General features: G+C 41.8%; 1 protein-coding gene across 1 annotated transcript; it reads left to right on the plus strand.

The window, feature by feature from the left end:
* Positions 1-6,008: 6,008 nt before the first annotated feature.
* On the plus strand, positions 6,009-14,346 carry LOC306737743 (WD40 repeat-containing protein SMU1-like; the record flags this gene model as incomplete). Its single annotated transcript, XM_079219530.1, has 12 exons — positions 6,009-6,049; positions 7,273-7,483; positions 7,570-7,722; positions 7,807-7,923; positions 10,313-10,435; positions 10,940-11,059; positions 11,413-11,529; positions 11,774-11,901; positions 13,403-13,529; positions 13,637-13,798; positions 13,903-14,055; positions 14,248-14,346. Exons 1-12 carry the CDS (start codon positions 6,024-6,026, stop codon positions 14,344-14,346), a joined length of 1,536 nt encoding a protein of 511 aa, XP_079075656.1. The 5' UTR covers positions 6,009-6,023.
* Between the last annotated feature and the right edge of the window lie 1,154 nt (positions 14,347-15,500).

Genomic DNA, 15,500 nt, shown 5'->3' on the forward strand with positions numbered 1-15,500 from the left:
TATGCTGTGTAATGTCATCTTTCAATAGCCTGAGACCATAAGAAATGTTCAGTTTATTTTGTACAGCCCAAAATTACAAATTTGCCTCGGAGGGCTTTATACGTACAACATCCCTGTCCCGGGACCTCACATCGGATCAAAAAAATAGAAAAACCCTTTCACAGGGATAAAAATAAACCTTCGGAAGAGCAGCAGGCGGATCCCTCCCCGGATGGACAGAAGCAATAGATGTCGTGTAAATTACTATGGGACAATGTCTATGGTTTGCCAGTTAAGTTATGGAAGACTAATTATAGTAAGTACTTAATATAGCTTTGGGTTGCTATTCCATTAGCCCAAAAAAACAAAAGTATTGAAGTAACTAGTCACAGGACGTGCAATTTTAAGTAGGCCAATGTTTTGCCTGAAATATTTTCATGCACTGCCTTCAAGGTGTGGGATAAATCACTAAATAAAACAAAGTACATTAATACAACTCACCATTACGCTAAATGATATCTTATGCAGAGCTGGCTCGTCAGTCCCCTGTAGCGATAAACCTGTATTTTAAGGACTCCTGATGGTCTTTTAAAATGCAGCTTTTATTAAGTCCTAGGCTTGCTCGTCTCCATTTGGCCTTTTCCCCTTTCCATTTTTTTTACTAATTTCTACCACAACGTGACAGACAGGGTCTTGACATGTCAAGAGGCAGACTGATGTATCCAGTCATTTTTCAAAAATCTTTCATACTCCCAATATTTCAAATAGATAAACATAGCCTTAAGGAATGGCGTGTTGCCAATCGGGTGTACACGCATTCCGTTCTGGCTGCTTATTTAGTGTGCATTTGTCTTTAGTGTTTTGTGGCTCCAGTGTTTTGTGCTTATACTGTAGACAAATTGTCAGTTATGGTCTTAATAAATCTTAGTTGCGTTATTGGCAATTTTGTAATTTCAGGCTGCCATCAAAATCTGGCCAAGGACAGCAGATAAAATATCCACTCTGGCTCACTTTTACTGTAGATTAGTGTGCATAGTCCCTGCTAAATAAAACCATTTTCCCCATTCTGTGCAACCTAGTACAAAAGGACCCACCAACCAGTGGTTGGGGAACATAGGCTCTGCATCTGGAAATTAATTTGGTCTAATCATTCAAGACCTCAGTTAACAGTCTTGTTTTAAACTATGATAAACTGCCAATGCTACAAGTTCTGCATTTTGTATTTTGTCTGCCCCAACAGCTACCAGACAAAGGGCGAGGACACAAGATTATTCAATGTTCAACTTTAATAATGGATTGCACCTCTCTGGGAGCAACAAGCTTCAGCACGCATACAATAATAAGTCAACGAACACATCCTTTGACATCACAGCCGTTGTCAAATGCAGGCATCTTGGTCAGGCGCCTTACTCGGCAGAAAGGCTTGGCTTGCGGGTGAACCTGGACCACGGCCTTTTGACTTGCGCAGGACGCCGCAGCATTGAGAGAACTTCTATCCTGATAAGATCCGTGGTGTTTGGGTGCAGGGCAGCTTAAGCTGTACATTTGGGAGATGAAGAACGACGCAGACACAAGCTGATGCTGCAGATACTGAGGCAGCGCCGGGATGCTCCAGGTTAAGGTCAGCCAGCTGGTTTCCTGAACCACACCGATAGACCTGGACAAATTCTCCATGACCTGATGAGAAAAAGGACTAACGGTACTTTAACAAGGTTTACAGAGATGCCTTTTTCAATGAAGACGTTTTACTTGTTACAGAAAAGCACAGCCATCAACATTTAAATTAATAACACCCAAATGGCATTTAGCTTCTTTGATGTCAGGGTCCTGTATCGTGCCAGCTGATTAATTAATTAAAAATAAAAGCAGCTGAATTGAGTTGAAGGACTGAAAAAAAGTTGAATTGCCTTTAGAAAAAGAAAAAATGTATACAGCCTAATGTCATAAATATTAAATGTTACATAGATTCATAAAAACTGCACCACAAACACATTTTGACTGCAAAGAAAACCCGCTCATAGTTGCGCTATAACTAGTGTAAATTATTCCTTTTAAAAAGGAATAGTTCGGCATTCATTTGGTTCTTTTTTTTGCAGAGATAAGATCACATCGCTTTACTTCAATAAACTGACCCAAAAGTCAAGTATCTTCTGCACAGAATTCATCGCAAAACCAAAATGTATTTGTTCTACTCTTTGCTCAGATATTCTGATAGTTTACAGCCTTTACGCTAACCGGCTAGCTTCATATTTAATAAACAGATATTCAAAAAAGGATTAATCCTCTCATACAACTCTTGGCAAGAAAGCAAATAAGCATATTTCTCAGATTGTCAAACCATTCCTTTTGCACGGTACTCACAGCACACCTGAACAGGTTGCATCTTGGAGCCGACCATGCGGTACGTCCTCCAACACAGCTTGGCGGCGAGTGAAACCAGTCGCACAGGGGATCTCCTCACGAATGTGGCCGCCTCAAAACCCTCCACCAAATGTGCTTCTTCCTCTAGAAAGTCAGCAAGAAGATAAAATAAGGGTACATTTCGAAGGAGACTTCAAAGCGGTTTCACGCAACTCTGCATGACACCATGATGCACCTTTATCTTCCTCGGTGGCAGGAAGCATTCGGTCCATCAGGGCCTCGGACGTGACCAGAGCAGAGTCGAGTCCCACACTGGCCACACTGATGGCTCTCTCCACGAGTGACTGGCGCACCTGGCCATCAGCCTGCTGCCCGCTGCCCGTCACCCATGCGACTGTGTGCTCTACACAGCCCATCGTACCGTACGCCGTAATGCTCACCACATCCTGGATTTCATGTATCTTGTTCCTGGCAGAGGCAACAATCTGGGTGAAACAGTCAAAACAAGGGGAGACCATTTTAGTTTATTGTGCCTTTTTGAAGAGTACGCCTGTGTTTCATTAAGATTTGAAAAAGGGAAAGAACCAGTTACCTGCTCTGTTGGTGTGTTAATTACTGGGAATGCAGTCTCCAGCCAGTCAAGACTTCTACATGCAACGCCATTTGCAATGGAAACTGTGGAAATATTCTAGACAGTCACTTGCTCAAATATCATCTGCATCATCTTTTTCCTCCACACAGCAACCTAAACATGTATTATCTATTGCATGATTTAAGTAAAATATATATATGCCTAGAAAAAGTCCTCGTTGGTGTAGACATTCCTGGCAAATAAACGGTTTCTGATATATATTATTATGTACACTTATGCTGTTAATATATGAAACTGATGTTTCTAGCTGTGTGACCATACGATAAGTAAATGATCACTTGTTAGGCATTTTGTAATTTATTTCCAGAAAGCTTGCCCCTCAATACACTCTTTATGTAGACCTGAAACATTGAGTCAATTAACAAAAAGTGATCAACAATTGAGATGATCAAGTACTTGTTTATGGAAAGTATTTTTTGGTTCAAACTCCTCAAATGTGCGACTTTGCTGTGCTTTTATAGGATGCTATAGAGCAGCCTCTACTCACTCTGAGGTTCCAGTTTAACGATGACAGGTGAGATTACAGCGGCCACGCTGCTCTCCAGCACGTCACACACAGACCTCAGGTTGGGGTGGCTGCATTTAATGTCGATGTACAAGACCGACAACTTGGTGCACGCCGAGCGGACCATGGGCAGCTTGGCCAGTCTGGCAGCCGCAGTCTGCACCTTCTGCAAGAAAAGAAGAAAAAAAAAAACAGCACACACAAAAAGTCCATATGCAGTCCTCAGGGATTTAGAGTGACGTGAATTGACACAGTAATTATCAAAATGGAAGCCCTCACTCCCATTAAGATGGGGGACCTTTAATTTAAACATAATAACCTATTTGGTTGTATTGTAAGAAACTATTCAATATCAAATTCCTAAGATATATGTATACTTGGTACAAAAACGAGAAATACATATATTATATGGATAAGGTGTTGATGCCGCATGAATACAGGGGTTAATCGTTCTTGATTGGACTCACCTGGTTGTTGTTACGCGGCATTTTTCGTACACTTTGATGGGAGGAAAAGGAAATTGAAAAGGAGTTGAAAAGTGAACTTCTTTGTAGACTTAATTGTGTTGTAATGGATTACAACACTCACCCTACAAAGTGCTGCTTCATCGGAGAAAACTGTCACTCACCTGGTTGCGGAGTGAAATAGCGCTCACCTTCTAAACTCTGAAGTTCTTTGGCAGTTCTCGCGATATGTCAACGCAGCAGCTGTGACGAGACGATAAAACGCTCATATTTTAGTTTGCATCAGAGCGCTTTATTTTATGTCTGTCTTCTGTGGTTCGGCAGGCTACTCAGCTAATATATATATATTTTATTCTAATATAATCTTCATCATCACAGTTACGTTCAAAGGGCTTTGAGTCGATATCTATTAGTATATTATTATCTTTAGACGAATTTCACATTCATGTATATTTTAGCTGCACCAGTTTTGCAATGACTAAGATACCATTGTGCAAGTGGTTATAGGAAAATATTTACTTACTTTATTTACCAAATCAAACCATTTTTTCTTGGAAAGACCACGACAATAAAACATAGTTATTTACAACATATTGGACACCTTTGCCACATCGTACTTAAGGGACAGTAGTCGTTGTTGTGCGCAGTAACAGAATATCTACGCTGTGAGTAGGATTTGAAGCTACGCGGGGAACCCCATTAGATTTCGAGTCCTACGCCTTAACCACTCGGCCATCACAGCTGTCAATAGTTTACAGATAGTGAGAAAAACTCTCAGCTGAATGAAAGATGGTGCTCTCAAGTCCCACAAACCGACGTCATTTTAAGAGTCTTTTTAATCCTGAAGGAACAAATCAAACACCACCTGAACCTTGGAGCACACAGGTGAGCCTGCCGTTTTGTTCCACGCCTTTATGAAGTGATCCTCGAAGGATGATGATTCTGAGGCCGAGAACATAAAACAATCTGGAGGCCTAAATGGAACACAAGGGGTCAAATTAAATCCTCCTGCCTGTCTGCGAACAGAGCCTTGAACATAGATGCAGACAGTGTGTCCACGAGTTTTATCTGACACTACACCAGGAAGGCTAAATCCTGTATGTTTCAATAACCAAGAGGCTTTTGAATAATAAAGCTGCAAGTAACTAAAGGCATTATGTCTACAGCCACATAAGGAAACAACGTGGCCTTCTCCAGCCCTAACTATTGTGTTAATTATCGTTATTTGTATTTATTCTGTTTAAATGTGGGCAATTATCTACCATGTCAATTATATACAGAATAGTATATCAGCGTAGGCTAACTGTTAATGGCCTCATATGTATAAGCTATTTTGTCACGCTGGTTTGAAAACAAGGTTGTGCTTTTTTCTGATGGTCTGACGCCACAGCATGGGACATATCTCTTGAATTACCGAGGCTCCTGTTTACCAACAGGTTTATTTGCCAGTAGGACTGCAAGTAAAGGCACGCAGATTAAATTATCACTCGGCACTGAAGTGGCAAAACATCGTAGCTGATTAACACGCACAGCCCACTACACCCACAGTGTTTAATTACAGGAAGACAGTGGTAATCAACCATGTGTGCAGGGATCGAGTCCAATAAGGCACAGACGTACCCGGCTCTGTATTTGCATACTGATGAGCATCGAGGTGATTTCCCTGTTTAGAGGACGTTATTAATAAGAGCGAAGGTTATTGCGCAATGGTTCCTAAAGGCGAGCACGCGCTGGGCCACCGGGCTCTGTCCGTGGTGCTGGTGCTGCTGTTGTCGTAGCTGGCTGCCGCATCTCTCAACGCGGATGCGTCTGCTGCAACGTGCCCACAACATATTTCTTCTGTGTCGACATGCGTCAGGGTGGGAGGGGGGTGTATACCGCCAAGATGTTGTGTGGCAGCGGCAGTCACAAGGTGTGGGACTGCTGCCAGCCGCACATTATATACGAGACACACGAGAAGCACGTGTAGTGGGTGGTCCTCAGCGCACCGCCTTCACGTGGCTCTATAGCGAGCGTCGAGCCCACCCGTCAGTCCAGTGTGGCAGCAGGAGACAACATCAGCATGGCTACGGAGATGGAGCCCTCGGAGTAAGTGCCATTCCCTTTTTTTAATTTAAATTTGGTAAGTAAGTTTTCAGTGATAGTTTTGTGCTGACAACGGATAAGTAATTATTCGACCACCTGTGTTAGAATACAAAGAGACACCATCAGTGTATCTTGACTGTAGAGGGGCGTGTGGGTTTTATTATGGATGTGAATTAGGCATGAAGCTGGAAGGTTGTGTCACTGGTGATCATTTGGAGAATTTTGCTTCGATGTTCGCGTCTTTCGAAAAGTTCCCTCTTTCAATAACGTGCGACATCATTTCTAGGTGTATGCCATGTGCGCCTAATTGCTCTCAAGAAATAAGCAATACTATCTTTACATTCTTCTTTATCTATGACGCTGCTATTATTTACTGTCTGCGTCGGTTGTGGAACCTCCAATCACGGCAACGCTGTATTTAATAATACACTATTTGTTGTTGTGGTGCCACTACATGTGGCTAGTGTCGCATGTGAGACTGCTCAAATGGTGGCTTTAAGCCATTTAATCTGTTGTTCTCGCTGATCTTGCCAGAGAGGCGGGTCGGGGCTGTTTAGCAGTCACTATACATAGTGTCCGTTTCATCCACATGTGCCTTTTGATCTGATTGGCTCTCCACCCCTGGCGAGGATGTGGGTGTGCTTTTTTATTGGTTAATCTGTCTGTGGGGAAAAGTGGGGATGGAGCATTGGTGGCAAATTAAAACTCATCTTGTGGTGGGTTTTGACATGTGGGGAGGAGGTAAATTGGGAGCATTAAAACTGGCATAGAGGCCGTGGTGGCTGCAGCGTGGTGCTGATGGAGTGTCAACAGAGGGGAAATGAGAAGCAACAGAGTTGTGGAAATGATCAGCAGATGGCTCCAAAGTAGGGAAAACAAACAAACACATGAAGCAGGTGCTGCGGGCTGGCACATGATCTTTTATTTTGAAAGTTGTGCCAGACAATCTCCACATGTGTTTCAGTGTTTAGTTGATCACCAGTATCCTTTGTGTGTCAGGAGTGATAAACACTGAGCTCAAGATTAGCCCGAGTAGGAGCATCACACACCAACAGAATCACTTCAACAAAACAGTGTTATACTGGTGCTGTTCATACTCAAACAGCAACTTGTAAATTAACTAAAATGCTTGTATGACTTTCCTTCAACATTTCAAATGTCACTCAGTTTACAGTAGTAGGATCATCAGTCAAGGTGGGGTTTTAAAATTAGTCTTTCTTGTCTAGTGTGATCCGCCTCATCATGCAGTACCTCAAGGAGAACAACCTCTACCGAACACTGACCACCTTACAGGAGGAAACAACCGTCTCGCTCAACACAGTGGAAAGCATCGACAGCTTCATCGCAGATATAAAGAGCGGCCACTGGGACTCCGTCCTGCTGGCTATCGAGTCCCTCAAGTTGCCCGACAACACACTTATTGACCTTTATGAGCAGGTGAGGTTTGGCATCGATCAGATAATACTTTTCCCTGCTTGGTTATTTAATAAGCAGAATCTGATGAACACCGATCTCTGTATCAGGTTGTAATGGAGCTCATTGAAATGAGGGAGGTGGGAGCCGCTCGCTCACTCCTCAGGCAAACTGACCCGATGATCATGCTGAAGCAGACGCAGCCAGAGAGGTACATCCATTTGGATAACCTGCTAACATGCTCCTACTTTGACCCTTGTGAGGTAAGACAATAAAGTGTTCTTCTTTTTTGAAGAGCTGTTTTCCCAAGTTCTTCATTAAATAACTTCCTTTCTGTCTCACTGCAGGCGTACCTGAAAGGCAGCAGCAAGGAGAAGCGGCGCAGGGCGATAGCTGAGGCGTTGGTGAGGGAGGTCAGCGTGGTGCCACCTTCCCGCCTCATGGGGCTCCTGGAACAAGTCGGCGTGAGTATATGGATCAATAGCACTCTACGTACTCACTCTCTAATTATATATCAAGGGAAGCTATAAGGTTGCAAGATGGCGCCGTGCCAGCGGCTGCCTGTCGCAGTAGCTTTATGAAGGTGCTGGAGAGGCTGGTCTTGGCTCACCTCCGACCGCAGGTGAAATCTTCGCTGGACCCTCTACAATTTGCTTACCAGCCTCATGTGGGTGTGGACGACGCCATCATCTACCTGCTGCAACGAGCTCAGGCGCACCTGGATGGTACCGGTGTCACTGTGAGAGTCACTTTCTTTGACTTCTCCAGTGCATTTAACACCATCCAACCACTGCTACTGGGTGAGAAGCTGCGGGTGGTGGGGTTAGACTCGTCCACCATCTCCTGGATCACTGACTACCTCACAGGCAGACCACAGTTTGTCAGAATGGGCCGTGTGCTGTCTGGGACGGTGGTCAGTGATGTTGGAGCCCCACAGGGAACTGTTCTGTCTCCCTTCCTGTTCACCCTGTACACCACTGACTTCCAGTACAACACAGAGTCATGCCATCTGCAGAAGTTCTCTGATGACTGTGCAGTGGTCGGGTGTATTAGGGATGGACGGGAGGAGGAGTACAGGGCAGTGGTGAGTGACTTTGTGGAGTGGGCCGGTGAGAATCACCTGCTTCTGAACGTGGCCAAGACCAGAGAGATGGTGGTGGACTTCAGGAGGAAGACAACAGCTCCGAGTCCTCTGAGTGTTCTGGGAGAGGACGTGGACATAGTGGAGGAGTACAGGTACCTGGGTGTTGCCATCGACAGCCGGCTGAACTGGAAGGCCAACGTCAACGCTGTGTACAAGAAGGGGATGAGTCAACTCTTTTTCCTGAGGAAGCTTCGATCCTTCAATGTGTGCAGCAAGATGCTGGAGATGTTCTACCAGTCGGTTGTGGCCAGCGCCCTGCACTTCGCTATTGTCTGCTGGGGGAGCAGCATTGGAGCCGGTGACACCAACAGACTTAACAAGCTAGTTAAGAAGGCCGGCTCCATCATCGGCTGCAAGCAGGAGTTTCTGGAGCAGGTGGCGGAGAGGAGGACGCTGAAGAAACTTTTGTCCATATTGGACAACCTGGACCACCCTCTCTACCACCTGCTGCAGGGCCAGAGGAGCACTTTCTCTAACAGATTCCTCACGCTCTACTGCAATAAGGACCGTTACAGGAGAACATTCCTGCCGACAGCTATACGGCTTTACAACAAGTCACCGCTTGCTAGTTCCTCCGTGAATTAGTTCATCACTGTACCATGTATACTTTGCATTTTGCACTTTGCACATCTGTTTATCTAATTTACGTATTTACTTAATTAATGAATACACTCTTCAGCTGTAAATATAAATATATTTCATTCCAGTTAGTTGTATTCTATTCTATTTTATTGTATTGTGTATATTTATATATATATATGTGTTTTTATATATATATATATATATATATACATATATATTACTTTATTTTAATTTGTATATATCTCTCATCCCTGTTGCTTCTTTATATGTTTTATCTTTTATCTTTATCTTGTGTGTTTGTATTTCAAGTGGTAAGGCGCTACTGATGACGACAAGAAAATTTCCCCTTGGGGATTAATAAAGTATATATTCATTAATTCATTCATTCAATATCCATCGCACTCATTGATTGTGAAGCAAAGATCCCAAACTGTCGCCCTTAATTCTCCCCTCATTGTATGGTCCCACCTTGATTAGAGGTTCTTAAAGACCCTGGAACATATTTAGTCAAACATCTTTTGTGCAGCTGAGGGTCCACTATGCATTCTATGTCCTCGGTTTTATATGGTCACCGGCACTGTAACAGTAATATTTCAACAGTAATATTGTGACAAACCTTGCAGTGTTTCCAAAACGTCCTTAATAAATACATGCCACAGTATTAACACAGAGAGAGTGGGACAGGATCCAATATTGTTTATGCAGGTGCCAGTAGAATATTTGACAGCTTTGTCAGATCCGATAATGCAAAAAGTATCTACAATTTATAGTGTTTTGGCTATATACAAGGCATTATTGTACTACATTTTATAGCTGCCATTTGAAATGCAACCACAGCTCCCAATTCAATTTGTTTTAATAACATCAAGAAGTGAGTAAAGTGTATTTCAGAAGGATTTTTGACTCTTTATTTTGGAATCTGGGATCATTCACTATTTGCTTTTACATTTTTCAAACTGTACGTAGTTACTTTATCTCCGTCATGCATTGCATTGTGGGACTCATTAAATAAACAATCAAATGTAATATTCGAACATTTCTGAATGTTCTTCGTTTTGCTGGGATGTTGACGTTGACAGAAAAAGGCCATACATACTTACAGTGTTTTTTTTGTGACTGTTCCACAGTCTATGAGAATACAACCGTATCCTGATCATCTCTCCCCCGACACGACCATCGACACATCAAGCAATGGGCACAGACAAACGGAGAAGGAGAGCTTTCCAACGCAGCTGTACCGCCACATCAAGGTAGACCACCACCTGTTCATTCTATCCTACATGTACTATACTGCATGCTATACTCTTTATAACTATATACCAGTATCTAGGACATTTAAAGTCTGCTTAGTAGTTGTGAGAGTTTACAAATTACATTTTGTAGTGAATTTTCTCTTTTTATTGATGTTGATGTGTAAAGTTGACTAACAAAACACACACACACACACACACACACACACACACACACACACACACACACACACACATACACACTAATTGCTTTACACACCTGAAGGCACTTGTCTCAGTGCCATCATTTTCATCCAGATGGAGCTTAATTTGCTCGACCTTGCCTTCGTGTCCTTGTGTGGGAGCGGTCAGCTTGCACATCTTCAGACGGCAGCATGGAGTAAAGCTTCAGGCCTCCCTGAAGCTGCCGGAAATTAGTTTGTGTTTTATATCTCAGAGTGTCTGGATCACAGCCAGCAAACCAAAAAGGTGACCTTATTATCTGTGTGTCGTTTCATCCTGCAGTTTGGGCGGCGGTCACATGTGGAGTGTGCCGGCTTCTCTTCTGATGGCAAATACTTAATCACTGGATCGGTGGATGGATTCATTGAAGTCTGGAACTTTAACACTGGAAAAATTAGTAAGGTAAGCCATGTTTCATATCATGACACTTACATATATTTTGTTCATTATATTTCACTACTCTTTTTAGATAGTTTTGGAAACTAATATCTGTTAATGCATTGTAACTAGATATTGACTATAGTGTTTTGTAGCGTGTGGTCTTAAGACTTAGTCTGTTTATGTGGAATGCATTTGTTCAATGTTGCCCTTTTGGACAAAAATATATTAAACTGTTACCTGGTAAATAACAGAAACAAATAAATACCAGTTCATGTGACAAAATATGATAGAAATCTCTTATTCTGCTATTTATTTAGTTTATGTCTTTGTTTTATTCTGTTTTGTTGTTGTGTGTGTTTGCATGAATGAATTAGGATGTAAAGTACCAGGCCCATGACAGCTTCATGATGATGGATGATGCTGTGACGTGTATGTGCTTCAGTCTGGATACAGATCTACTGGCAACTGGAGCTCAGAATGGCAAAATAAAGGTTTGGATCTTATAATACTGTCTTAAAATAACATCAGTTGATATTATTCTGCATATTCGTCAATGTAAGCAACCGGTAATTGTTTCCTCATTGATAAAGTCTTACGTATGGAAATGGTAATACCACAGCAATGTCAAAATGTTTTTAAATGATGTTGTGCGATCAGCTGAGTTAATAATGTGTTATTTAAGGGGTCTCATTACTTCTTCTCTCCCAAAAATGTGTGTGCGTGTTGCTGGAGTAGGTGTGGAAGATTCAGAGTGGCTTGTGCCTGCGCAGGTTTGAGCACGCCCACAACAAAGGTGTGACCTGTCTGAACTTCTCCAAGGACAACAACCAGATCCTCAGTGCCTCCTTTAACCAGACCATCAGGTGGAATGGAACACAATTCTTGCACATTGCAATGACTGATATTCATAGAAACATTACTCATGCAAGCTGAACATGACTTGTAGACTTACTGTAAACACATTCTGTACACACACACACACACACACACACACACACACTCAGTGTGGAGGAGAGAGAGTGCTTTACAAATGGTAAAAAGTGCATGGACAGAAAACAGTTAGATCGAAATATATCTGGGGGGAAATATAATAAATCGTAATCAACAATATTTAATTAGCTAATACAATAAATTCAATGTCAGTTATCAAGGGGAGTGAATATCTGACTTCACAAGTACCAACAGTTTTAGAAGAGAAACAAAAGATGGTGGGAGCCTTGTTGTGGCAAAACTTTGCTTGTCTACTGTGGGAGGACGGGAGGGCTCTCACTGACCTCAGACATGATTCACAAAAGTTTCAAAAGTGCACACATGAAAAGGAGTTCACTGGAGGCCACTAAGCTCTTTTTACATCCCATGGAGGATTTGCACAATCACGACAGAAACAGAAAAGTTCATGATTTTTCAAAACTAAACGCGAGTATTGCAATGGAACAAAATTCAATATTAATATTAGGTTATCTAATTATAAAGTATCAATATGTTTCAGAGTTCCATTGTATATTTGTTGAATTTGTATTTTAGTTTAATTCTTAATTATTGTAAATGGAGAAGGCTCATATTTAAAAACATGTGAGTCTAGTTAAAAATAGAACAATATTCTTTTGTTCGTAGAGAAGGGACCGTTATAATACGTTTCTCAAAGTTCTCAAAGAAAACAAGCAGTTAACTCTTTATTACAGAAAAATAAGAATAGGATTAATATTATTAGTTGTGTTGAAGGTTTAATGTGCTTTCAGATTCTGCTATTTATTATGCACGTGCTAATATTTGTTATTACCTATTTCTGGGTTGTGAAGCAGTTGATGTCTGATATTGCATGTTGCACACTTGAATGTAAAAATGTTAGGACAAGATAGTGTGTCTTTCACTTCCCCGCTCTCTCTCACACACACAGACACACACACACACACACGCACACACACACTGAATCCCCTTCGTATAGTTGAGAAGTTGAATATCTATTTCTGCCTGCTGGGTGTGGGCCGAGTCTTTCTGCTGTGTCGGAAGCACATGTGCTGTGTGGGTGTAGCTGAGAGAGACCATGTGCTCAGGCACAGAGCTGCAACGTGTTCCTGCTGCCGCAAGTTCTAGAAGATAGGACTCTGAATTGTTTACATATGCAAAATCCTTCTCCCAGAGATGCAATGAATCAGTGAGCATTAGGCGTTTTGTCTTGGTTTAGCTAGTCTGCACCCAGTCACTCCACACAGGAGCTTAAAATAACACATTGGCCACTCAGCGACATGTTTTTTGTCTGCTTCCAAGAAAACCCACTCTTTAGCTGAATAAACATGGATTTAATAATTAGTCAGAGCTGCTGATTTATTTGATTTTTTTTTTTTTTGTCAATGTTATTTTCAGAATTCATGAACTGAGATCAGGCAAGACACTAAAGGAGTTAAACAGCCATTCGTCGTTCGTAAATGATGCATTTTTCACTCAAGATGGATTCCACATCATCAGTGCCTCATCTGATGGCACAGTTAAGGTACAATGAGTAGCTTCTGTTCATGTCTGTGCTGCGTCAGTATTATTATGTAGCTGGTAGAGTGTCATTCAGTGGATTTATTTCACATTTTTTTGTGCATATTTTAGATTTGGAATACAACATCCTGCCAGTGCATCCACACTTTCAAATCTCTGTCCCGGGCCTCAGAAGACCCTGTCAACAATGTGATTCCTCTTCCCCAAAATCCAGAGCACTTTGTGATTTGTAATCACTCCAACACGGTGGTCATCATGGGCATGAATGGACAGGTGAGAGCTCCCTGACTTATAATGTACACACGATTGTAGGTTTTCATACTTTGGTTATGCTAATAATACTCACACGGTGAATATCTTCTCCTCTTTCTCCTCAGACGGTGAAGACATTCAGCTCAGACAGAAAGGAAAAGGCCAATTTTGTGTGTTGCACCCTGTCACCCCGCGGGGAGTGGATTTACTGTGTGGGAGAGGACTTAGTGCTGTACTGCTTCAACTATACGACGGGAAGACTGCAGAAAACGCTCACCGTAAGTAAGCTCATTATCAACGTCTGTGAGAGGTGTCTGTTCATCCACTCTGGGCTGCTAATGCTAACGTTTTACATCTAGTTGTTTTCCGTCTCACTTGATACTCTGACTGTGTCACTGCGGCTAGAGATAACAGTGAGGCTGATGGGAAACCGAGAAAGTGTGGTGATCCATGTTCCTCTGCGCCCACAGGTTCACGAGAAAGACGTAATTGGCATCGCTCACCACCCACATGAGAATCTGATCGCCACGTACAGCGAGGACGGCCTCCTGAGGCTATGGAAACCTTAACCTGTCTGCAGCATCGTCATATGGAAGATCCACAGAGCCTTACAAATGCTTATGAATCAATGTATTCACTGAAAGACGACCGAAATGGATACATTAATCATCCATCAATAATTATTTACAACAACGTCCATTAAGTAGCTAGTCTGTAGCTTCAGGCCATATCACATGATCTTCATCCGCGGATAGATTTCTCCAGTTGTCGTGGAGATGTTAAAATGTACAGCAATTTACTTTGCTGTCAATCTGGCCACAAAAGCTGAGGTTCCAAATTCATTTTTGACTTTGGAGACATCAGTTTCTAAAATCACGTGGCAAATGGGCAAACTCCATCTGGTGCTGAAAATACTGTGTTATGGATGAAAGAAGCACAACAACAGCTGCTAAATGGACCCTGTGGTGAAGTTGTTTCCTGAACTGCTGTTGTTTCCAAAGGTTGAGACTAAACTGGGAACCTCAGATATTAATTGGTATTTTTTTAATAAATGGTGATAATTTCTCTGCAAATAATTGTAAAATGTCAAGACGTTTAGGTGCTAGCCAGTGAGTGTTTAATTTGGCAGTAAGAACAATCTAGATATAACTGAGAGTCTTTTGAGCATATTGTTAAACTAATTTAGAAACTTACTGGGTCCTAATTAATATATTTTTACTATGTAAAATACATTATGTTTTATTGATTGATTGATTAATTTGGTATTTGCTTTATAGACATTATATAGAATACTGTCTAGGTCCTCCACACACACACACACACACACACACACATACACACTCTTCCTCATAGAGCCAACTTCACCAGTGCTGTTTGAATCCCCATTTTAATCTCTTCTGTCTTTATTTGACAGGAAAATGCATGGTGGTGAACTGTTGAGCAACTATTTTTAATAGAACATGCCTCTTGTTTGGGCATAAACAAACAATATCAGGTATTTCGTTCGTTCGGTTTATAACAATACTTTTGTAACTTTAATTCAGATGAAATTATTTGTTTTGTCCTCTGTGTTCCCCGCATGCTACCTCAGTGCACTGTATAAATGTGACTCTACAATAACTTTAGTACTCCTTAATATGCATGATGACTAATGATAAACATCAATGGAGCTCCAGTGACACTCGTTTGTATCCTCTGTGTATATAATACATGTATTCAGTAG

The sequence above is a fragment of the Taurulus bubalis genome (genome assembly GCF_910589615.1).
Source record: "Taurulus bubalis genome assembly, chromosome: 6".
In the NCBI taxonomy this organism is placed as follows: Eukaryota; Metazoa; Chordata; class Actinopteri; order Perciformes; family Cottidae; genus Taurulus; species Taurulus bubalis.